The following is a 24,318-nucleotide window of genomic DNA, read 5'->3' on the forward strand; positions in this document are numbered from 1 at the left end:
GCCTCTTTCGCCTCCCTCTTTTTCCTGTCATTGTACTTTAGCACGTCCATCATGGTGCAGTTCCTTCTTAACCGATCTCCAAACCAAATTTTCTTGCTCTTTTCTCTCCTATTGTTTCTAACACTTCCTGATTAGTTTTCCGTTCAACCCAGCTAATTGCATTCTTCTTCACACCAACATTTCGAAAGCCTCCATTTTCCCCGCTTTTTTGTTATAATGCTCCACACTATAGATTTTGTCTTTTTAATTAAGGACACATGAGATAATTTTTCTTTTTTCTAAATGCTGCTTTCGCCATTCCTAACCTTGCTTTATTTTACATTCACGTTTCATGTTTTCACAAATACTACTATCCAGATATCAAAAACTATTCACCTATTCTACTTTCTCCCTTCCTGCTTTATATTTGATACTGACCACTTCGTTCTAATTAACATTGCTGCTTTTGTCTTTCTAACATTTATTTTCATCCATTGTATTGTTGCCTCTTGATTCTTCATAGTCAAAATCGCAGCCATAATTGTAATTTCTATATTTGCAGGCTGTAGAGGCCAAGTACCAAGCCATGCGTTCTATTAATCAACAACTGGAAGCTCAGCTGCTGGAACTTTACAACCAACTTGACAAGGGTAGTAGTTCCAGGGAAGCTAGTACAAGATCTCCTGGACCTGATTCAATGACTGTTGACAGTAGCAGTGTATCTGGAGTAGTTATTTCGGGAATGGAGAAACATCCGGTCGGGTTTACACCACATAATTCACCGTTGTCTGAATCTCTTGGGTCAGAAGGGTTGTCCATGGGTAGTATATTTGGTGGAGACGTTCCAATGAAAAATTTGGAAGTAATTGTTGATCAAGAGATGGAAGTAAAGGAGAACTTAATTGAGGCAGCTAATGGGGAAGAAGGCTGACACGAATAGGTTGATTTGTTGTGGTTGTAAAACCGTGGGAAGATGATCTGTGATTTTTCAATTCAGGAAAATTTATTTTTCCATACCTTTAAATATGATGTGTTTGCATATGATTCGATCAGTGGCTGTGTCAAAACCTTGAAAAAGAGGTTTATTTTGTGTTTGCTTGTAAAATAAATATATCTATATATATATATATGATTTGCCTTGCAGGTGCTAATGAGCTGGTGCAAGTCACCAGCATTGTGCTTTCAGTTAGGCGAGTTTTACAGTCATTATGTATTGCGTTGTGTGCTCTGAAGTGCATTTGTAGTTTATTCGTTACTGAAATGATAAAAACAATATTAATTAATTTCAACTCTCATTCAAATGAATGCCTAAAAAAATAGTTTATATAATTCGTTACGGTTTTATTTGTATGCCTTATTTTTGGGTGCTTTACGTGTAACTGTAAATATGTATATTGGTATAATTGGATTAACAAAACAGTCTCAATCAGGATAATATATCAGATCAAACAAAGTAAAAACAGTCATAATTGGGCCAAATCTTTTCTATCGCTATAATGTTGTTTTATACATATGGACTGAATTCATTGTAGGATCAGAGAAATAATGAAATTAAACCATGAAGAATAGTTTGTAAATATTAAGTCAAAATAGTACATATTCTATTATGAACTTCAACAGCCAAACCTGATTTTGGATGTTGAAGTATTAAATTTTTTGAGTTGTTGTAGCTGTATGTTTAAAATTGGGCTATTTTACAATAAAAAAAAGTCAGTATGTTGAATAAATTATTTTTCTTCCAAATTATTCGTGACTACCATTACCTGAACCTGACTGTTCAGTGTAGTATTCAGTTTCCCTTTTTATCCATTATAATTCCACTTTTGACCCAAGTATTCATGTTACCTCAATAGTCCTCCACCCAATTTCATTTCTTCCATCCTACAGAATGAGAATTGTATTAAATTTGTGTATTCCTGTTCCCGAATTTCCATCAGGAATACTGCTGTGACTGTTTCTAATACATTGTCATATTATTATTATTATTATTATTATTATTATTATCCTGGTTTTCTCCGAGCTTATATACAAACTAAGTGTGGAACAATGAAGCTGCAGGGTGGTAGGGAATGAATTCAACACGCATCATTTAGAAATCGAGGAATCACATATAATATAGAATCATGTTAGTACAGAAGTTTTAATAAGTGGCACCATTCAGATGTGCCGAGAATGAGACTCCGAAAACGGACTTCCAACACTCATTCAGGCATCGTCATGCAGCGATTCGGAAAAATACCCGATGGTGTGTTGGAAGTACGGGTAAATGTCACGTAACATTCGGTGCATACTGAAGCCAAACAAATGATACCCGTGTTTCAGTAACTATTGAATCTCATGACTGAGGATGATTTCGGTTGAATTTGGTAAGTGGGCATCTTTCGGAACAAGCATCTGCGTTCTGAGATGGGACAGTTTTTGTGTAGTATGAAGTGCATCAATTAAAATGACAGTAACTTTCACTTGTTCAGTAATACAAAACAACAGGTAATGAGAAGTAATGATTTGGCGGTTCTTAAACCTGCGAATCAACGGGCAATCTTCGTAGACGATAATCTCAGAAGCTGGCTGTATCTTGTAATGCTGTTAGGCCATTGTAACCCCATTTTATTGAATGAAGGGGAAGTTTTCCGTAATTTTCTCAACATGGTGCCTTCATATTACGTTCACCAGGTGCGATATTGGTTGGATTTGCAGTTGCCAAAACAATTACGATCACCACGACTCGTAACTATAGTGTTCCTTCTTTAAACCTAATAGATAAATACTGTTATTTAATAACTTTTTTTTTTTAAATGACAAATACAGTGTGTATAAAAGATTACACCCGATTCCTTTTCATGCAGATTTTCTTATTTTTATTCAACCAGAGATATAGTGCTACGTGTCAATGATAGAACTATGATTCTCGAAAGTCATAATCACTTTGACAGCAACTGTTTGTCGGAAGTGTGCAAATTCGTTGCCACTGCGGGGAATGCATACCTCCAATCGTTGGGGAACACTGCAAAACACCATGTAGTAAACGCTAATATCAACAGAATTTTTCTGCAATCACCACGAGTGTGCTGTACATTCTGTGGTTTTCACTACACTGCATGTGGGCATGAGGTCCAGAAACTGGGAGTGGCATTCAATGTGCTCATGATGGCCAACCCAATGAGAGAATGTCTTATTAAGCTACCCATATTTCTAGTCCATAATGGAATGTAGTACCACGTTCTTAAAGAAAGAGGGAAAAAAACTTCAAGGTAGGTTTGCACATGCCAAACTTACCCCCAAGTACAACTGGAAAGGTTTCTTGAGACTCGATTATGTAGCTTACCGAGCATGTGACGGGCGCGACTATGCACATACCCTCTTGTCAGCAGTAGTACAAACTCATAGATTACACCATTATCTCATATGGGGAGGAGGTGAAAATAGTACTGAGAAAATACTGGTAACACACGTTGAGCATGGTCGAAGATATGCACCTGGAAAATTTCATAGCTTTTGCAAAGCGATAGAATTTCCTCTCCAGGCCATCCCTTGAAATCATCACTAGTTCACACAACTTCCAAAATATAAAAACAGTGAATTTAATATTGCAATGTGACCTGAGGTATTGCAATGTGTGTTGTCTTCTCTACCAAGGATTGAACCAGGAGTCACGTGTATTGGTAGTATGCGTTAACCTTTCTTCTTTAAAAAGAAAATTTGTTTGTTTACCCAAAGTTATAGCAGATTTTACAGTGTGCTTGAATGAAATGACATATACGAGGGTCGGCTGATAAGTTCTCGCCCCGACCCCCTTCCGAATGTACAGAGATTGTTCAGTCTACATTTGGCCAATTTCGACTTACCTAAAAATTTAGAAGAATCCATGGCGCCAGGTCCGTAAGTGCTCGATGTGTTTCCCTTGGTTCCTAACAATAGCCCGACAGCGTAATTTCCACTGTAATAGACTTCTCTGAAGAACTGGGAGGGGAATCTTGTCCCATTCCTTTTGCGCAGCTTTCCAAAGTCCTTCCACAGTTGTCTCACGCAATTTTCCCAAAACCCGCTTCAGCAATCCAAATCCACAGTAATCCATAGCACTTGCATCTGGAGATTTAACAGGTATCTCATTGAAAGGTATCACCTGTATACCACTTGCCTCATCCATCTCCCTGTAGAATGCGAGTGATGATCGTGAGGTATGTGATGAGGCCTTGTCCATGTGAATGCGCACCAGATTGGTGTCATTTCCGTACATTGTTGGAATCTCATGCTCGTAGATCGACCGCATGATCTGCTCCTGAAAATACTGCAAATTTATTTTGCAGTTCTTCGCCACCCTACGAATCTTCAGTTTACCTCGGTAACAGTAACCAGTAACGACCATGAATCCTTTTGGAAAGGATTCTTTAGAGACGAACCCATCTTCTGAAGTTCTTGGCGCCTTTCTCTCGGTACATGATGGCTCTCGGTTTGCCGCAGTCGGAAAGGTAAATCCATGCTTCATAGAGCGTTACGACGTACATCCACCTCTGTTTTGCCAGATGCCGTTCGTACAGCTTCCGGGCGTTACACTTTCGTTCCTTTTGGTGGGCATCCGTGAGAAGATGGCCGCGAGCTTTCATGACTTTTTCCAGCTTGAGTTGATGGTGTAACGTCCGGCTCACAATCCTCAAGGACACGTCAAGACGATTAGCCATACACCTTGCGGATTTTCTTGCATTGCCAATTTGCAAAGTTTCCTCTGCGTGGAGGTGGCCTTGATGCATTCCCGCTTCCTAGGCAACTTCGTTGGTGATCTAAATGGTGGAGCTTCGTTGCCCTTGTACTTTTTAATAACATTTTTTATTCCACTTAAACTGATGTTGCAACCATTCTTCTTGCACTTTTCTAATGACAGAAACACTAAAGTGGGCGTCATCAAGAGCCGCAACATAGCCTTTCCAAAACCGGCTTAGTTTTGGCGGCATTTTGGTCACAGAGCGGAAACCCACACACTTGGAAACAAATTTAACACAACACTCACAACAATGGTCCTGTTTTGCGCGTTATTGTGGTACGCGCGGAAAAACAACTCAGTTCCCAGGAAGCCACTGCACAACACTGCAGGACGCCACGAACCAGATCGGGTGAGTCCATTCTGTTTGGGAGGGGGAAGGAACGAAATTGGCCAAACGTAGACTGAACAACCTCTGTACTATCCTGATGTAATTGATGTCATGTGAAATGTTGATCTTTTATATGTTTAAGTACCAAATTTCACGATTCTACCATGAACGGTTTTTATTGTACAGATAATTGAATGAACCATGGCGGAGCCAGATGTCAAATTCACCAAAGAGGAGTTGCGAGGTGTAATGAAGTTCTTCCTGCAACAGAAGTCGCCAAAGGAAATCCATGGTTGCATGCTAGACACATTGGATGGACAGTGCCCTTCATACTCAACTGCGAAGAAATGGTGTGCGAACTTCAAGCGTGGTGAATTTTCAACAGAAGATGGTGACAGGTGTGGCAGGCCAGTGTCAGTGTCAACTCCGAAAAAAGTGGACCAGATTCATCCTGATTTTGAGCAACAGACGGATTTCGCTTCAGGAGATAGCTGACAAAGTGCACATATCCAAAGAATAAGTTGGGTCAATGATCCATGATCAGTTGGACATGCGCAAGCTTTCTGCGAAATGGATTCCGAAATGTTTGAACGCGGATCAGAAACGCGAACGTGTGAGATCATCGCAAGTGACTTTACGGCATTTTGCGAACTCCAAGGACGATTTTTTGAATCAGCTTGTTACCCAGGATGAAACGTGGTTGCATTACTTTGATCCGGAAACGAAACAGCAGTCATGCGAGTGGCGCCACTCAGGATCCCCAAAGCCCAAAAAATTTAAAGCACAAAAGTCCACAGGGAAGGTGCTTGCCTCAATATTCTGGGATAAGGATGGTGTTTTGCTCTCAGACTACCTTCCAAAGGGCCAAACCATAACTGCAGAGTATTACTGCAGTCTGCTGGCTAAGGTAAAGGACCCTATTAAAGAAAAGCGCCGGGGAAAGTTGACACGAGGTATCTTGTTCTTGCAGGACAATGCTCCCGTCTACAAGGCTGGCAGAACAATGGATTTTCTGAGGGACCTAGGGTTTCAGTGCATTTGACCACCCACCTTACTTGCCAGATCTTGCCCCTTCTGATTATTATCTGTTTCCAAAACTCAAAACAGCACTGAAAGGACAGAAATTTGACAGTGATTAAGAGGTGATAACAGCTGCGGAAGAGTTGGAACAGTTTTTTTTGCAAACCTTGAGGTTTTTTTTTTTCTTTCTTTTTGAGGGGTTGGAGAAGTTGTAGCATCGAAGTGCCAAGTGTGTTGACCTTCGAGGGGACTATGTTGAATAACCTCACACTTTCATGCCTGCAGCTCAAGTCCTGGGTTGGGCCGAGAACTTATCAGCCCACCCTCGTATATATATATATATACTGTGATCAAAAGTATCCGGACACCTGGCTGTAAATGGCTTAAAAGTTCGTGGCACCCTCCATCGGTACAGCTGGAATTCAATATGGTGTTGGCCCACCCTTAACCTTGATGACAGCTTCCACTCTCGCAGGCATACTTTCAATCAGGTGCTGAAAGGTTTCTTGGGAAATGGCAGACCATTCTTCACGGAGTGCTGAACTGAGGAGAGGTATCGATGTAAATCGGTGAAGTCTGGCACGAGATCGGCGTTCCAAAACATCCCAAAGGTGTTCTATAGAATACAAGTCAGGACTCTGTGCAGGCCAGTCCATTACAGTCCAGCACTCCGCCACAGGCCGTGCAGTATGAACAGGTCCTCGATCGTGTTGAAAGATGAATTCGCCATCTCCGAATTCCTCTTCAACAGTGGGAAGCAAGAAGGTGCTTAAAACATCAATGTAGGCCTGCGCTGTGAGTGTGCCACGCAAGTACAACAAGGGGTGCAAGCCCCCTCCAAGAAAAACACGACCACACCATAACACCACCACCTCCGAATTTTACTGTTGGCACTACACACGCTGACGGATGACGTTCACCGGGCATTCGCCATACCCATACCCTGCCATCGGATCGCCACATTGTGTACCGTGGTTCGTCACTCCACACAACGTTTTTCCATTGTTCAATCGTCCAATGTTTACACTCCTTACACCAAGCGAGGCGTCGTTTGGCATTTATCTGCGTGATGTGTGGCTTATGAGCAGCCGTTCGACCATGAAATCCAAGTTTTGACATCTCACGCCTAACTGTCATAGTACTTGGAGTGGATCCTGATGCAGTTTGGAATTCCTGTGTGATGGTCTGGATAGATGTCTGCCTATTACACTTTACGACCCTCTTCAACTGTCGGCAGTCTCTGTCAATCAACAGACGAGGTCGACCTGTACGTTTTTGTGCTGTACATGTCCCTTCACGTTTCCACTTTACTATCACATCAGACACAGTGGACCTAGGGATGTTTAGGAATGTGGAAATCTCGCGTACAGACTTCTGACACAAGTGACACCCAATCACCTGACCACGTTCGAAGTCCGTGAGTTCCGCGGAGCATCCCATTCTGCTTTCTCACGATGACTAATGACTATTGAGGTCGCTGATAATGAGTACCTGGCAGTAGGTGGCAGCACACTGCACCTAATATGAAAAACATGTTTTTCGGGGTGTCCGGATACTTTTGATCACATAGTGTATCACACACACATTATAATATATCGTCTGTGTGTGATACACTCTGTCCTGAAAAGTTCATAATACTGCGGTCAGTAGGATATCTTACCATTCAAGAATATTTATGACCGTACTATATCTCAATATTAAATTGCTTATGTATGTATATCGAACCAGGAGCCCCACGCACCAGAAATAAGCGCTCTACCACCGAGCCACTGTATCCGCCGAAAATGAAAAAGGTGACCATGAAGATGTAATTTATCCAATTGATAAAACTAAAGCAATATCGAATAGAAGATATTCCAAATTTGGAAAAACTCCTTTAGGAGAGCTCTTCTAATTTGTGATCTTCCTGGTGACCACAACCAAGAAATTCAATATTTAAAATTGGACAACAAAATGGTTTTCAAAAGTCTTTATTATTGAAGTGCTACAAACAGGTACAACGGAAGATCGACGCCACCCACCATCGGCCAACAACAAATGCCGAAGAGGACAAATGGATTGGTCCCCCCCCCCCTGGTCCCGCGTATTTCGGCAAAAATTAAGAAGGCAGTGCCTAAATATAACATCGAGTGTCCCCCTTGATCTCCGAAGTTCCTCCTAAATCTATAGAAAAATATATTACAAATTTCAAACTATTTTTTAGTGATCCCCAACAAAGTAGTGGCATCTATCGAGTTAAATGTCAATGTGACCAAACATATATAGGCCAAACAAAAAGGATTTTTTGTACCAGAATCGCTAAGCACATTCGCACATCAAATCTCGTAGCTTAGAACAGTTATCAGGATTGGCATCACATCTCAAAGAAAATAACCACAACATTGCTAATTCATATTAGATCTAAAAAGCGAAAAACAACAACTGAACGGAAAATTAACGATGCTTATTACATTCGTAAGGAGAAACCGGCACTCAATCAGGCAAAGGTGACACAAATGCCATTCGGAGCAGTGTTTTTACTATACATTTCCGCCGTCTGGAAGGTAATGGAAAAACAGTAAACAACAGTGACAAGTGAATAACATATGTCTAATTCTAGTGACAAGATTTTTACTTCGCACATTTTTAAAATTCTTTTTATGGTTTAAATCCTTTTTGAAGTGTGCCTAGGCTGACGATGAAGACGACGTTCTTCGAAAGTACTTCCTAGTGATGTGATCTATTTTTTGCGATGACTATTAGCCTTTTACTTGCGTTATTTCTAACCGCTCGCAATACAGTGATAATGACTAAAATGTTCTAGTAAACTTAAGGAAAAGTTGAGATGTTTAGTTAGAGTCACTTGCCTTTCTGATAGCATAATTCTTATGCACCGTTTTAAAAATCAGAATGAGGAGATAGTTGTCATTTGGATGCGTAGCGTTTTATGGGCGTCTTTGTGTCATGTCGCCCACATAGCAAAAGAGAGTGATCATTCTTCTTTTGCTGAAATTCTCCGAGAGAGAAAATTATTATTGGCCTAATATGAGAAAAAATGGTTTACAGCTTTGTAATAGTTGTGTCGCGTGTACTGTTTGCAGGGAGAACATTAATCAAAATTCGGCCTCAAGGAAAGCCAATTAGTAAAGGACTTGATCTGGAATTGTAGGTCTACATGGACAACTAGGACAACTACGGCCTAATCACGCATTAGTCGTGGTTGATACGTTCACCCGTTTTGTAAAGCGTTACACAGCAAAGAAATTCCCAGCTGAGGTAATGGTTAATTTCTTCTCAGAATTTGAGAGTTATAAAGTTTTAATGAAAGATATTAAAACGTTGGTCAGTTTATACCTAGTCTTACTATAAATACTACCCCAACTTTTGAGAGTGACTGTACTTCCGCCTGTACAAGCGAGCGACGTCAAGAGTAGCATGGTGAAGCCTGAGTCATTGCTGGATGAGCTGAAGAAGTTTAAGGATGTTAGTTGTTAAGTGTTCAAGATGAAATGGGGCGATTATGAAAAGTCGTGTGGCCGCGATAGCATTGCACAAGGTAGGCAAATAACCAAGGGAAAGTTTCAAAAGCTTCCAAAAGTTGCAAATTAGTAAGAAGTTCGTTTATTGCACTAACCAGCCGTTTATTGAGACTGGAACTGCGAAAGATCGCTTGCGGCAAGGAAAACCACGCATAGTACAAACACCGGAACTTGTGAAAGCGGTGGCGGCGCGTGTCCGACGAAATCCATTTAGGAAACAGTCAGTTATGGTTCGTAAGCTAAAGATATCGGAAATGTCTGTCTCGTATGTTAGGCAGTGACCTGGAACTCCATGCATACAAACAACGGGGGAAAAAAAAAACTGATAAATAAACTGAAGCGCCAGCGGCTCATAGAAGCAAAGCGCTTACTTTAGCATTACTCAATAAATGGTCACAGTCGAATCCTTTTCACTGATGAAAAGATTTTCAGTGTTAAGGAGACTTCCAATGCCCAAAATGACAGTATATATGCCACGTCCCGTAGAAAAGCTGCTGAAAATACTCAAAGGCTGAACATCTTGCCTCAGTCATGGTGTGGCGGGGTATAAGCTACGAGGGCACAACGGAGCTCCATTTCTGTGAAAAGGGGGTCAAAACGTCAGACAAAGCGTGTCAGGAGACAGTGTTTGAAAGACTAGTCGAGTCTCTCATGAACAGTATTTTTCATGGACATAACTGGAGCTTCCAACAGGACTCAGCCCCAGCACACAAGGTACGGACAACCCAGCAGTGGGTGGAGGCAAATGTTCTAGACTCATTTCCACTTCAGATTGACCTTCTGTAAGTCCGGACCTAAACCTTTTGGACTTTAAATTGTGGTCCAAACTTCAGAAGAGAATTTCCAATGTTGAAAGTTTAAAGCAGCCTCTTCGGAAGGCAGCTTCAGATTTTCTAGTTTATGTTGCGTAATGCAATTGATAAGTGGCCACAAAGACTTAAGGACTGTGTGCATGCTAATGGTGGTCATTTTGAATATTTATTTGTGTTTTTAGTTCATAATGCATCCTGTATAACTAGGATATTAAAATATCTCGAACCATTTTGAGTCGATATATTTAAAACTTGGGACAGTATTTATGGTGTGACTAGGTATAATAAAAATCACGAGAAGTGGATGCAGGATATATAGCTCATTGAACTTGCTTTAAATTCCAGAATGAGCTCCACAACAGGCTTTTCTTCACTCACGTTATAACGTATGGTGAAAAAAAATTGCAACACTGCAAACCCTGGCAACAGTGGACTGTGGCACACGATATGAGCTATGCAGGAAGATTAGTGTATCTGTCGTTTATTAGCAAGTGCAGGAGAAGAATGACGCACAACGAAATGAGTTTGTCGTTAAATGAGGAACAGCGTCGTAAAATAATCGTGCAATATTGGAAAGACAATCCGAATGTTAAAAAGTCAGATCTTGTGAAACACTGCCAGAGTGTATAGTATTCAACACGAACAGTGTATAATATTGTGTCGAAAGTAGAGAAGGGTATGAATGTGGAAAGGAAGGTCGGCAGTGGACGGAAATCGACTTTAAGTGATGCCAAAGTGTTGAGACAACTTAGGACCACCCCATTTAAAGTCAACAAGTTTGATCACGAATTATTCGTATATCTGAACCAGCAAAAAGATTATTTGTTTTTTTCTTACTAAACAGGTATGGAGCCCTTGGAAAATAAAACTCGCACCCAATACGTGTATTTTGGGCAACATATGAAGTGGGAGAGAAATGCGTTCCACTGTCGACATGCTTCCAATCATTAGTTGTTGCCCCTGCGTTTTGCCGGCACTTACCTGAAGTAAACACAGAATGCATTCATTCGCTCACCCCTAAAGAGGACAAAATTACGGTAAGGGAAAAAGTAAAATTGTCTTGTTTAAAAACAGAGAATTCTTGTAGTTCAGTCCTCCTTCAGTTTCCATTGAGTTAGCTTCGTGTCAACAAAGCTTCGAAAGGTTAAAGTTGAGAACAGAATAGCACTAACCTGTATATGTAAGCGTAAGGCCTAGTGCTAATAATCCATTAACGTTATAGTTAGTTCCTCCTCGAGTGTGGACACCAAGAAAAATAAAGGCGTTTGAGAGAAAGGTAAAAATCTCAAGTATATAACTAATGTTTCAACAGTTACATTAGTTATACGGAAGCCAAAACATTATCTTTCGAAAATAGTAGTAAAATGGAAGATACTATTCTGGAGAAAATGTCTGGTTTAAATATTCAAGAAGCAGCTACGGAGAGTTCATTCGGATAAATAAAAGATGTTGACGAAGAAGTAAACTGAGTTGTGTAATAAATTGCAAAAGGAACACAAAAATCTGGGGACAGTCCTCCAAACAGGTACAGTCGAAGGGAAAAATTAGTGACCAGACGGACCCTTTTCCGACACAATGTTACCATCTGTTTCAAAACTTGGAGGGCACTTGGATTCCAGGAAAAGTATAGGAGGTGGCAGAGTTTTCAGAAACCAAGCTGTAGCCCGGAGGAGGTTGGACTTTTAATGGACACTACATGTAAGTAATAATACACTCGAGAATTTGTGGGAAAGTGACAGTGCATTGAAAATAAGTTTTGTTTAATACAAAGAAACAGTAGGCTTTACGGAAAGAAATTAGTTTTATTGTTTGGTTTCAGTATTAATTTTCAAGTTTTGTGTTTTTCTTATACAGTGTATATAGTGAATTAAAACAGAAATGTGCATTACAGTTGGGGTAGGAAATTTCCTTTAATAGGTTTTCATTAAACGACATGTTTAGAATAGGAATTACTGTTGTGATATTTGAAAACCCTACTCCAATAAGAGATAATGAGTTCTGTATGTTGTTTCAAAACTCATGAATTCACGAGCACTGGGTTCATGCTCTCTTTTGGTACGAAATTAGCTTATATGCTAAAGAAAGACTGAGTGCGACCTTTTAATAGAAAGGGTATATGGGTTGGCCATGACAAACTGAACACTGTCTTGTATGAGGTATTATTTCTTTCCTTAACTTAATCATTCCCTTTTTTTTTCAGGCGATCACAAAGTAAATTTCGATGATTTTTGCTTACCTCAACGCTCCCCCGTGAAGAACGAAAGAGAAAGTATATCTCACATATTTTTTGTTCTATTCGTAGAATAATTTTTCTCTCTTGACGTTGAGCGTTTGAAAACCTAATGTTTGGAACATTCATTTTTTAATTTCCATAAAAGAAATTGTGTACTGCTTGTCTCACAAATAGATCAAAATATTTCATTCCCGCGTGGCAGTTACTAATGTCTAGAGCTTGGGCCCCATTCCGTAAAAATTTGCGTCAACGCAACGCGAAATTTTCATTTTATATATTTTGCAATAACAGGCTAGTAGTTATAATTGACTTGTATTTCGTTATGCTTCTCAATATTTGCTAAGCCCTTATATGTTTTTCCGTTCTACGGGTAAACATTTTGTATCTTAAAGTATTAATTTTGAACATACATATTTCAAATAATATAGAGATATAACAGCATATCCACACACCATGATTATCGATTACAGGTGCTGTGTGAATGTGTATGTTTATATATGCAAAAATTAGTGTTGCCGATGAGACGAGACGGCCTCAAATCTCATCTGATAGGCAACACTTAAAAAAAAAAAAAAAAAAAGTTTACGTCCTGATTACCACAATGAAGGTATAACGGCTTAAGGATAAAGCGCTTACGTCAGGTTCTGAGATCATTTGGCTATGCTATGTAAATTTGTGCTGGACAACATCGTATTCGTGGTTTTCTAAGTTCTTCCCCCTTTTCATCCCACAATTTATTTCATGACCACCACTTTGGACATTCATCATCTGTCTGCATTAGCTTTCAGGGCGTATTTCTGGGATGTTAAACTAAAGATTCCATTTGATATAACTACAATAAACCAATAATGAAATGTTTATTTCCAGAACCACTTTTCACCGGTCACATCTTCGGAACTGATAGAACTTTCACAGTACTTGTGAATGGAATATAGATATTTCATATATAAATTCATTATAAGTAACGAGACATATGTCTATTTATGAATTTTTTTAGTTGTTTTTCCCATTTCTCTGAAAGCACTAACATTAGTCTCGAAACCAAGATTACTTTTCAGCAAGCAGTGAGTTGATGAAATAGTTGAGTACAGCGTTGGGTATATTTTCCCTCTCTCTTCTGATTTAGACGAAGGAATTCTTTCTTTCGTTTCTGGACTGCTCTGTTGATTCAACAGTCAAGAACAACTATGTATCGTGGTTCAAACTTTTTTAATGGCATAAACAACATAACATCTACGTATTTCAGCTTAATAGATGAAAGTATACAAATATTATCAATTCGTAACGTTTATTACACAACAAATATAAGGATATAGCGCATATCAACAACTGTCTTCCAATATCACCATAACTACATATAATTTACATACATTACTCTTATATATTACATTATACCAACTTATGTCTCTTTTTTAACAAAGGTTTTCCTACATAAACTCCCACATAATACAAGATCACTAAACAACTGCTAGTATCAGCAAACTAAACAAACTCTGCCCCTCAATGAAATTAGCACTTCCATTATCATAACGGCTCTTACTCCCACTGCGCTTTGATTTCCTATTTACCCTTTATGGACATGCGGGATTCGTTTAGTACAGTATTCATGATCACTATATGACCATATCATATGCTTATTTTTTCTTCTCAATTCAAGAGCTTCTACACTATACGTAGTAAAAGAATACAGGAAAAATAACGGTCTTGTACACATCTATCACATACAAACACAAAACTACTACGCAATCATTTAATCAAATTAGCTTTACCAAATTTGTTTGATGTGATAAAATTTCTATTTTTTGTACCTGGACTTTCTATTTATTTTACAGAGTCAATTTTCTCTTTATTCAGTAAAAAGATATTAAAATATCGGGAAGTTTTTGTATGTTAGTAATATTCTGTTTGTCTTTGTGTATTCAGCCAGATATATTCAAATGTTGTTTACGGAAATACTGATTATAGTATTTTAGAAAAAGTAAACATATGCATTTATGACTATTAACTCTTTACACCGTAAAAGTATTAAAACGTGTTTTCTATTTCTCGAAAGACAGTATATTAAGGAGCAAGCGAACTCGAGTTTCTATTTATATAATTAATTGTGTCACTAAAATTAAAATACGATTAATTTTGGATGGTTTCCTATTTACTGAAAGACTTAAATAAAAAATGTAAATCGACGTCGTAGTTTTATTCATTACCCTGAAATGCAACAGAACTGGACTAGTTGTATAGAAGAAGCAGTCATACATGTCAAATTCTCAGGAAATGAACACATTTCCTATTATTTATATTGTTATTTGTGTGCTTGTGGTAATAGTTCTGTCCATTGACACCAAATAAAAGTATAACAATTGACAAAGGAAATAGTTTTGTAATATTTAATGGAAAAAATACTCGTAAGTTAATTAGTTAAATTTGCATATTGTACTGACCGACATACTGGGCAGCGATCAGCTGACATCACACATTTGCACAATATTATCAGCATGCATACACCAAAGATGGATAAAAACACGGAAATATAGACCGTTGGGCTGTTGTTTTGGCAGTGATATGATCCTTTATTTATTTATTTTTGTGTGAGACTCAGTTTTTGCCTTTATAGCTTCTGAGAATATGTGTATATGAATTATACTTTTCTGAAAAGACTTTTCCGCTTGGATTGCAGTTTCGATATTGAAAGTATTCTGCTGGACTTGCATGTCGGAAAAGTGCCACATAAACTTCCGTTTTGAATGCTTTTTGTGTTGGAACTCTCACCATAATTTGTTTCCTATATTATCAGAAATTTTTATTTATCGAGATTCAGAAATGCCACGTTATATTCCGTTCTCATTCAAGCCAGTTTCTTTGGTTATAAAAGATAGAGCTAAATGAGTTTCAGGGGCAACTCAAAAATTTCAGGTAGATTTATCAGTATATAGAACAAAATTCAATATAGTATATAACGCGAATTATAAACCCAATAAGACTGACACTTGAGGTGGTCTTCTTTATCAGTTGACAGTTTCCATATGTGGTTTCTGTAGGGACATAACTTTCGGAAAATCAGCTGAGAATCTCAAAAAACCCAGAAATAATGGTGGGACTAAAACCCATCAGTCGATTGCAGTCCTTCGTGGACTCTTCAGAAAGTTTAGATCTTTTGTTTGTACTGCTTCGTTATTGGTTTGAATATTATAATAACAAAGTTTCAGTTACTCTAGCTTTTAATGAGACCTGAAATAACTCAACTGTCAAGCAACAACCTGCCAACATAGCGAAATCTCGCTAATCCGCTTTGCAGATAAACCATTCCGATTTCTGAAGAGTTTGCGACTCTGCGCAAAAGACTGGTAAATTCGACAATAATTGAGGAGGTAAGAGGTACGGGATATCTGTAAGAATGGGAAAGAGACAGGTATCATACTTGAGAACAGTCAGTCAAACAGTTTCATTGTTTACGTAAAAATTGTTCCTTATTTGGTGATTCGTTTATTGATTTGGCGGTCTTTAAACACCGATGCTACCTGAGACAGAGACCCTTCTGCTTAAAGTGAGACATGAACAACTATTTTTGCAACGACCCTCCACTGGAAATCGAACCCGGTGCCACGCTACTTAGCTACTTGCGATAGACACCATTTTAATTACTTTATGAGTGATATTTAACTCTATTATTATTCAAAAGATTTAAAAACATTTCAATTACATTAGAAGACTTGTTAAGACCCGTGTCTCATATTATATATTATGAAAGCAAGACGACCCTCTACTTCTGGATGCGATATTCTAGCAAAAAATATCGTCTTGGATTCAGAAATTTGATGTACCCATTCTCCATTCGAAACAAGCCAAGTGTGGTCCATGGGCGGATCACAGATAAGGTTCCACAGTTCCATGACCTTGGTATACCACACTCGTTATCCTAACCACCCTACTTCTTCCAGTTTCTCCACATAGAAGTTCTATGAATCTTTGGATCGCACTGGGACAGGAAAAACAAGAGAATAAAATCCCATTCCCATCAGCGATTGAACCGAGTTGTCCTACTAGTAGGTACGCATTACTACAGCGGCTCTACAGTAAATATGTATTTAAAAAGCGCAAAAATATATCGGTCGTTCAGCCTGTCATTAATACAAATGAAATGAAAGCTTTTGAGTTTTATGTCCCACGGTTATGGCGGTTAGGCTAAAGGAGAAGGTAATGATGAGAAATGAATGAAATGATGGAATGAAGAAAGTGGGAGGAAACCCATGCACACGTGTTTGTCCATCACAAAGTGTCATTAATACAGTTACAATACTTACTTGTCTGACAATTATATGGTTAGGAAAATAAAGAGCTCAAAACACCTGGTACCAATACTTTATGTAAGGTTGCACACAGGAAATACAAATTTCGTCAAAAGTACGTTGCCCAAAACCATTATACACATAACAACTCTTCATGTTTTATACAATATATAATCTATATCCATAAGCCATGTCATTAACCTATCCAAGTAGCCACCGTCTAACTGAAATCCAAGCAACATCATGGTAATGTATTTGTTTACTGTGACGTCCTCCAAACAGGCTTTTACTCTTGCATTTTGTAGGGATAACCTAGAAAAAAAAAGAATTAAAAATAAATACTTAGGGAAATTGTGTTTTCGTAGTGTTAAAAAAAAAGTCTATATACTATCGAATATTAAAGCCAATGGCATATAAATGAGAACAAAATTTTAAAATGCCAATACAGAGACAATGGGTTGTTCAAACACAACAGGAATTGTGGTACAATCCATAAAGGTATAAGCTAGGGATGGGCAAAACCGGTTTTTATAAAAACCGAAAACCGGTTTCTATAAAAACCGAAACCCGAAAAACCGACATTTCGGTTTTCTCCAAAACTGGTTCGGTTTCATTACTTTTTGAAAACACAAAACTACTTCTGTGGAAATTGATTCGATTTCCGGAGAACAACGAAACACCATTCTCGTCAGAAATAGAACAAATTTTGGAAAAAAACCGGAATCTGTTTTGAAGAAAACCGAAACCGGATCAGGTGAAAAACCGAACCGGTTTTGGATAAAACCGATAACCGGTTTCGGTGAAAACAACCGGTTTTGAAGAAAACAAACGTTTTTTCTAAAAACCGAAAAACCGGTTTTTGAGCCCACCACTAATATAAGCACTGACCTCACATGTGAAAGGTGTGTAGCTGTTCAGGAAAAAGAACATGGTATCATAGTAATTAGCGTTCTATGCCCTGTCTTGAATTTATTCATTCCCTGAATTCTAAATAATCATATAAGGTACTCTCTTCAATACTCATTCTTACGAAGACCATACTTAATTTCTGTTATGAGTTACTCATCTTAATCTTTGCCGATATCAATATGCTTTAATTTGTTGGTATTTAAATATGTGTAATATTTTATTTGCAGTATTTTCTTTCAAGCTATTACAGAGTAGTAATTAATAGTGGTAACTTTTTTAACTGCCGCCTTAATATGTCTTATAAAATTAAATCTGTACAATTTCGGTAGTAGTTGCTACTACCTTTTTCTCAACAGAACTGAACAACTCAAACACATCATATCAACTTGTTGGTTGATCTTAGGGTTGCCAGATCTTATGTTTACCCGTGTGTTTTGCGTTTTCTGGAAATTTTACGTCATACATTTTTATTTTTGTCGTAAAACGATTTCTTCTATTTTGTTTAAGTAATTTAAAGAAAGAAATGATAGTCGTGGACACTTACAATATTTTTATAAGTTAGTGTAGTTTTTTTTATTTGTTTTTAAGAGGTACTGATTTCTCACAAAATATTAACAATGCCATTCACGATTCAGCTTAGGATTCGGAAACAAAATGTAACAGGTTGCCTTATCTCCTACCTAACCTGTACCCAAACTATTTTTAAAAATAATTTGCTTCTAGCATCTTCGCCTTCGTTTGTCAACACCGTCTCAATCAATCGTAATACACTGATGTCAGGAACTGAAATCACCGTGAACCAAAGCAGAATTCCACGTGATTCTGGATTTCCATATGCCCTGCAAGGCTTTATTGAACTACAAAAAAGGATGATGGGCTGTTACGACATGCAGTCTTCATTAAAATATACTTAAAAAGCAACGAAAATTGCGTAAGATACTTGCATTTTAGTTTATCGTTCCTTTCAGCACCGAAGCTATGTTAGAGAGCACCTAAACATAAGGGCTGCGCACGCGCCTTTGACGCGGGAGACTCGAATTCGATTCCCGGCGGTAGTCCACGTGACTTGGATCCCATGTTAAGCTGTAAGTTCACGTTTCATATAGCCTCGCTACTAAACGGGACGCTGAACTCAAATCAAATCAAATCTATGTAGCACCGAGACTATACGAGACGTGAATTTACAGATTAATCCAGATCCTAATGTGTACCTGTCCAAATGGTATGGGTACAAGGCATTTTCATGAATACAATAGAATAGAATATTTACCATCATTAAACAACATTTGTTGCAATAGACAGTGTCAGCATATAAACAAATATATAAAAAGAAAGAAAAGAAAATTACAATTTACACTTTTCTTCAAATCCGTCGATGCTATAAATAGAATTATTTATAAGAAAAGATTTACAATGTTTTACACGTAACGCACGCCACACAATCATGTGACTTACATGCATTTCACAGCTAAGTTCCCTCGTACTCATACCTGGCTCAATGTTCACAGCTTCTAACACACGTTCATTCATAACAGGTGTTCGCACATGACGGAGTTGACCTCTATCCACACGGGCAGGTGGTACGGTCCGTTTCACACATGCGCTAATAAATTGCTGCAAACATCTTGTATGATGGTTGGCGTATGTTAGAAAAACGTTCCTGACAGAGTCGTGCTGCTTCACGTCCACTGTCTTCTGTACGACCGTACATGAATAGTTTGTCGGCCTGCTTACGGTTTGAATAAAGCATTGTGTTTTATCCGAGCACTGCTATTTGTCCTATTCAACTCGCAGCACAATGACCGCACTCGTGTACTGTAGCGTCTTGAACACATGTGCTATAACGTTTACTTCATAGGATGATGATCCAGATAGAGCAAACATTATAATTGATAGTCGTAAATAGGACGTTTGCTCGAGCGTTGACGATGAAACAAGTAATTATGTGAAATGACTTCTTTCAACGCCAACTACGTAAGCAAAACTTCTACGTACAACCTTTAAAGACACAAAGGATTCAGCATCATCTTTTCGAAAATTAACAAATTACACAAATAATAAGTAAAAAGTAAATTTTGCACCATGTACCCCAAATAGACAGCCACGAGGCATAGGAGATGACATGCACAATCGCAGAAAATACTCGTCAATCGATTCGAAATTTTTAATTATATTAATACTTACATAGCTTTTAAACTAGGAGAGGACAATTGTGACAATAATATGTATAGATGTTTCTTATCTTGTGAAAATTAATTAGATTCGACTATGCAAAGAACATGACTACACAGTGTATTGTTGCAGCAGGGTAGAATATGCTGTTACCCACTCGTCTGTTCGGCGCCAAGTAAGTTGCCTCCCGCTAAATCTCTTCGGCTCTCGCTGTTCGCGTGGGTTTCACGCGTTGAGTGACGTAAGGGCGGACAGAGCTGTGATTGGCTGAAGAAGTGCTGATCAAGGTCACACCACCCACATGCACCTCTGAGTGAGAGAACACACACACACATAGAAACGTCGTCTGCTAGTATGTGCTAGTCCTTTTAATTAAAAAGAGAATTAAACTGCTTGAGCTGCATACGGCCAAAATAATGAATAAATGAGTTTATGACAGTGCCACCTGTGTGTGAACTGAACAACTACGTCTTGAACATCAACGCTACCTCTAGACTTTCTAGACCGACATTTCTAAGCTTATTGATTTTCGATATCCTCCGTTTCGAACTTTCGGCCCTCGCTAAAGCTGGCAATATGCTCAACATGCTATATAATTATACAAACTTTTTTTTCTTTCTTTTTATGTCGGTGTCGGGAATCACATCTCGACGTTTTTTTACAATAATTAAGTTACACCTTATGTAATTTATGGCCTGGATTCGATACCGTAATTATAATTTACATTACAAGACTAAGGTGTCTTGCCTTTATAATAACGGTTAAGAATACCTAAATATTTTCGCTTAGATGTTCGTGCACCCGAACCCTTAAAAGTTTGCATAAGTTTGCATATTAGCGTTACTCACAACATGTTTACGCTTATGATTAATTGTTCCTCTTATACACTATAGGTTAAAGTTGTCCATTATTAACAGCTGTAATTGTTTAGATTTAACTTTTAGTTTGCCCATCAACTTGTGGTTACTTAAATATTAACGCTCAAACCTAAATATGGTTACGGTCCTTATCTTAATAATAAATAGCAAACTACGTTCATGTTCAGCATCATTGCTATCCGTTTTCAAATAATTAAGCTGACGCAATACAATTTAAGTTAGCAATTAAAAGTGTCACAACGTATTACTGTAGAAATACACAAATAATAATACTAAAATCTAAATACGTTTACAGCCCTTGTCGTATTTTGAAATAATTAAATTAACACAATGCAGTTTTTAAGTTGCAATTAAATTATCATAATTGTTTTAAATTTGCAAATTGCCTTATGCTACCGCCATCTATTGACATCATCCAGACAGGCAATACACATGGCGGAGCGGCGAGTGTTACTATTAGGAATAAGCGTTTCTCACAGACTGAGGCGTTCTTTTCTTTTGTAATAAGAATTTAATAAAGATAGTATGCATGTATACCAAGGTAGATAGAAATATTGTATGAATCGAGTCGAATATTGGTTTATGATACAGTGTTTTTAACTATCAATGAAAATTACGGAGACACGGAAGCTTTACGGTGACGCGCTTCACTTGTGCGTGGGATCCTTGACCTAGGTCATGAGAGTTTGTAGTGGGCATCGTGCTTGTGGGTTTCCTTGGGATTCTTCCGTTTTCTCCCACGTTCTCATTCCATGAATTCTTTCCATAAACATTCACTTCCATTAATCATCCGTACCCTTGACCCTACAGGGAATAAAAATGAAAGAGTTCACTTTTTATTTACAACTGAAAAATACATACGCATTTTTGTTTTGCTTTTAAACAACTTTCACATGTTTAGAAGGATATGCAGTATTACTGAAGATTATAAAAATAAATAATTTTCATATTTAAAATCGTTTATTAACCGGAAATTTTTGTGATGAACAAATTAACGTAAAAGTCTCCGTTAATAGACCACGAACAATGCGGTTTTGCATAGCACAAATGTTTTTTGAAACCAACCGTTATGCAAGGTACTGCATTTCTATAATAATAATAATAATAATAATAATAATAATAATAGTAAAAGGGGAAAGTATATGTTTACTGAAAGACACGCGCGAAACAGTTAATTCAGTTCTTTCGCTTGTTTGAATATGCCATCTTAATTTGCGGTATAGGGCTGGTACCTTTTCCTAAGCTACATGCTAAAGTCGTGTATGGCAATTTTTAGCTCAAACCAAGAGTTTATTTAGATTTTCCCTGAAAATAAGAAAAGCGTACACATATGAGGAACTCCTTGATATACTGCAACTCTGTAATATGTAGATTATTTAATTACAGGAAGCACATTTCTTTTTTTCAAAAGCGTATGCCACTATTAGCAGCCCAAGAACTTTTGCTTTATTTAAAAAAAAAAAAAAAAAATCCATTTTACTTAATTGATTGTTTTTCATTATTTACAAAACCTCGCACATTATGTATCAAACGTGAAATATACACTTAAGAAGTACTTACATTTTAATCAAAATCAACCCAATAAGATTCCATTCTGCTGGTTTAAACGTAATATTGTCAGCACCTAATGAAAAGCTGTCGATAATACTGCGAATTTCACTGCTAACATCTCTAGCCAACATGCCAAACGTTCTGAGCAAATCAGGCAAGCTGTAAAGAAACAAAGAAAAAAATGTTATCGTTCTCTGTTTGTTAAATAAAAATTTCTTCTACAAATTATCCGCTTTTTATGTTTTAAGTAATATGTAAGATATTTTTTTTTATATATATATTCTCAGGGTTAAGTTTCAATTTACATTTTAGTAAAAGATATACAAATACGATAAACTGAATTTAAGGGATACTGTCTTTGCTGGCATCTCTAAGAATTCTGAAAAATTATCTGAAAAACTTACGTCTAATATTGTTTAAAAAAGAGTTGCATCAAAAAATTTTTTACACTAACACTAGGGGAAGGGGATCAAAGCTAGGAAGAGAAACTAATCAGCAAAAAGTAGCTTCGAAGCGTCCAGATAGGCAAGTCATCTTGAAATCAGCGCTTTGGAATTAATTTATTCTAACTAAATATACCATCATACAGGTGAGCACGAAAACAGTTTCTTATTACAAGATGTTATATAATTAAGAGTTATACGAATATTTTTTAAAAATTCTGTTGGAAGCTCAGTTAACTCAAAATATTCTCATATATCTCTTTCCAGAATCGCTAGTTGAGATACAGACTGCTAGAGAGCAGTGATGTCGAAAATGGAGTTTACTCCGCAGCAAAGAAGATGGTGCGTGCTAGAACTTGCCGAAACAAGCGGTGCTTTGGTAGGGGAGTTTGTATTTAATCGGAAGTTTGATGTAGATCCACTACGCGCAAATCTATTATGAAATGGCATAAAACATTTGTTGAGACAGGGTCCATCTGTGCTTTGGGGCGGTGTAAGAACGTCCAGTGTACGGTCCATTCTTCTTTGAGGAACAATCACTGGTGAAAGTTATTCAAGAATGCTGACTAATTCCTCAACTTGCTTCAGAAGGAGGTGATTAAATTGTATAACAAGATAGAGCATCTCCATTCTGGGATCAACATGTATGCAGCTTTTTGTATAACTTACCAAACCGATGGATAGGACGAGTTGGGCCCAATGACTACAATTTCTTCAAGTGGCTTCCACGATCACCGGAGTTAACCGTGTGTGACTTGGTGTTTGTAAAGGGCAAGGTCTATTTACCTCCACTACTCGAAAATCTTTGAGTGGTCTTCAAGAATGCATCAGTGGAGCTATTAACTGCATTACACTAGAAACGCTTTAGGATATGTGGGTGGATCTTAATTAGTCTCGATGTTTGCCACGTAACAGGTGCAGTGCACACTGAATGTTCGTGATTCTAATCAAAACCCTTTTAAGTTCATGTAAATATTGTAAAACTTTGGGCAGTACAGTCATTTCGATATTAAAGTTATATCTTGTCGATATCAGAAACTGTTTTTGTGCTCACCTTATATATGTAATTCTTAAAGATTAATCCCTTATCCCTTACAACGTTAAGTTTGATTCAAATTTATAAAACTTCAACTTTAAAAAAAAAAAATCTTTACACTTAACAATTGGTACCATATTATGACATGTGACTTTTCAAGATTGATTGAAAGAATCCATCAATGTAACAATTCAGTACAATGACGTGGAAAATCAGCGCCCGGGGCGGGAGCATACGACGACATATAACTGAGGTCAACAAACCAGCCGCGAAGCGCCACCATGGTTAGCGCAAAGCGTAAGAAAATTTTCAAAAATAAACCCTTCTTTTGCTTGATTTTGAGCACCCTTTCATTTTATATATCTTCAACAATTTGACGAAGGGTCGTATCTCAAAC

The 24,318-nt window shown here is 37.8% G+C and overlaps 2 protein-coding genes across 5 annotated transcripts in view; one reads left to right on the forward strand and one right to left on the reverse strand.

Moving 5' to 3' along the window:
- Tsc1 (tuberous sclerosis 1 protein hamartin) overlaps nt 1-1,706 on the forward strand; it is a 109,982-nt gene extending 108,276 nt beyond the window's left edge. For all 4 annotated transcript variants that reach the window (XM_081764869.1, XM_081764872.1, XM_081764870.1 and 1 more), the window contains one exon: nt 542-1,706. In XM_081764869.1, the coding sequence (XP_081620995.1) occupies nt 542-910 (369 nt within the window). In that variant the 3' untranslated portion in view covers nt 911-1,706. The remainder of the gene's footprint in view (nt 1-541) is intronic.
- Nucleotides 1,707-13,920: 12,214 nt separating this feature from the next.
- LOC145690206 (putative RNA polymerase II subunit B1 CTD phosphatase Rpap2) overlaps nt 13,921-24,318 on the reverse strand; it is a 28,270-nt gene continuing 17,872 nt past the window's right edge. The window contains exons 6-7 of the mRNA XM_081764874.1: nt 22,452-22,601; nt 13,921-17,244 (exon numbers count right to left, since the gene is read on the reverse strand). Of these exons, the coding sequence (XP_081621000.1) occupies nt 17,085-17,244; nt 22,452-22,601 (310 nt within the window). The 3' untranslated portion in view covers nt 13,921-17,084. The remainder of the gene's footprint in view (nt 17,245-22,451; nt 22,602-24,318) is intronic.

The sequence above is a fragment of the Thermobia domestica genome, chromosome 7, assembly GCF_964235325.1.
Source record: "Thermobia domestica chromosome 7, izTheDome1.hap1.1, whole genome shotgun sequence".
Classification (NCBI taxonomy): domain Eukaryota; kingdom Metazoa; phylum Arthropoda; class Insecta; order Zygentoma; family Lepismatidae; genus Thermobia; species Thermobia domestica.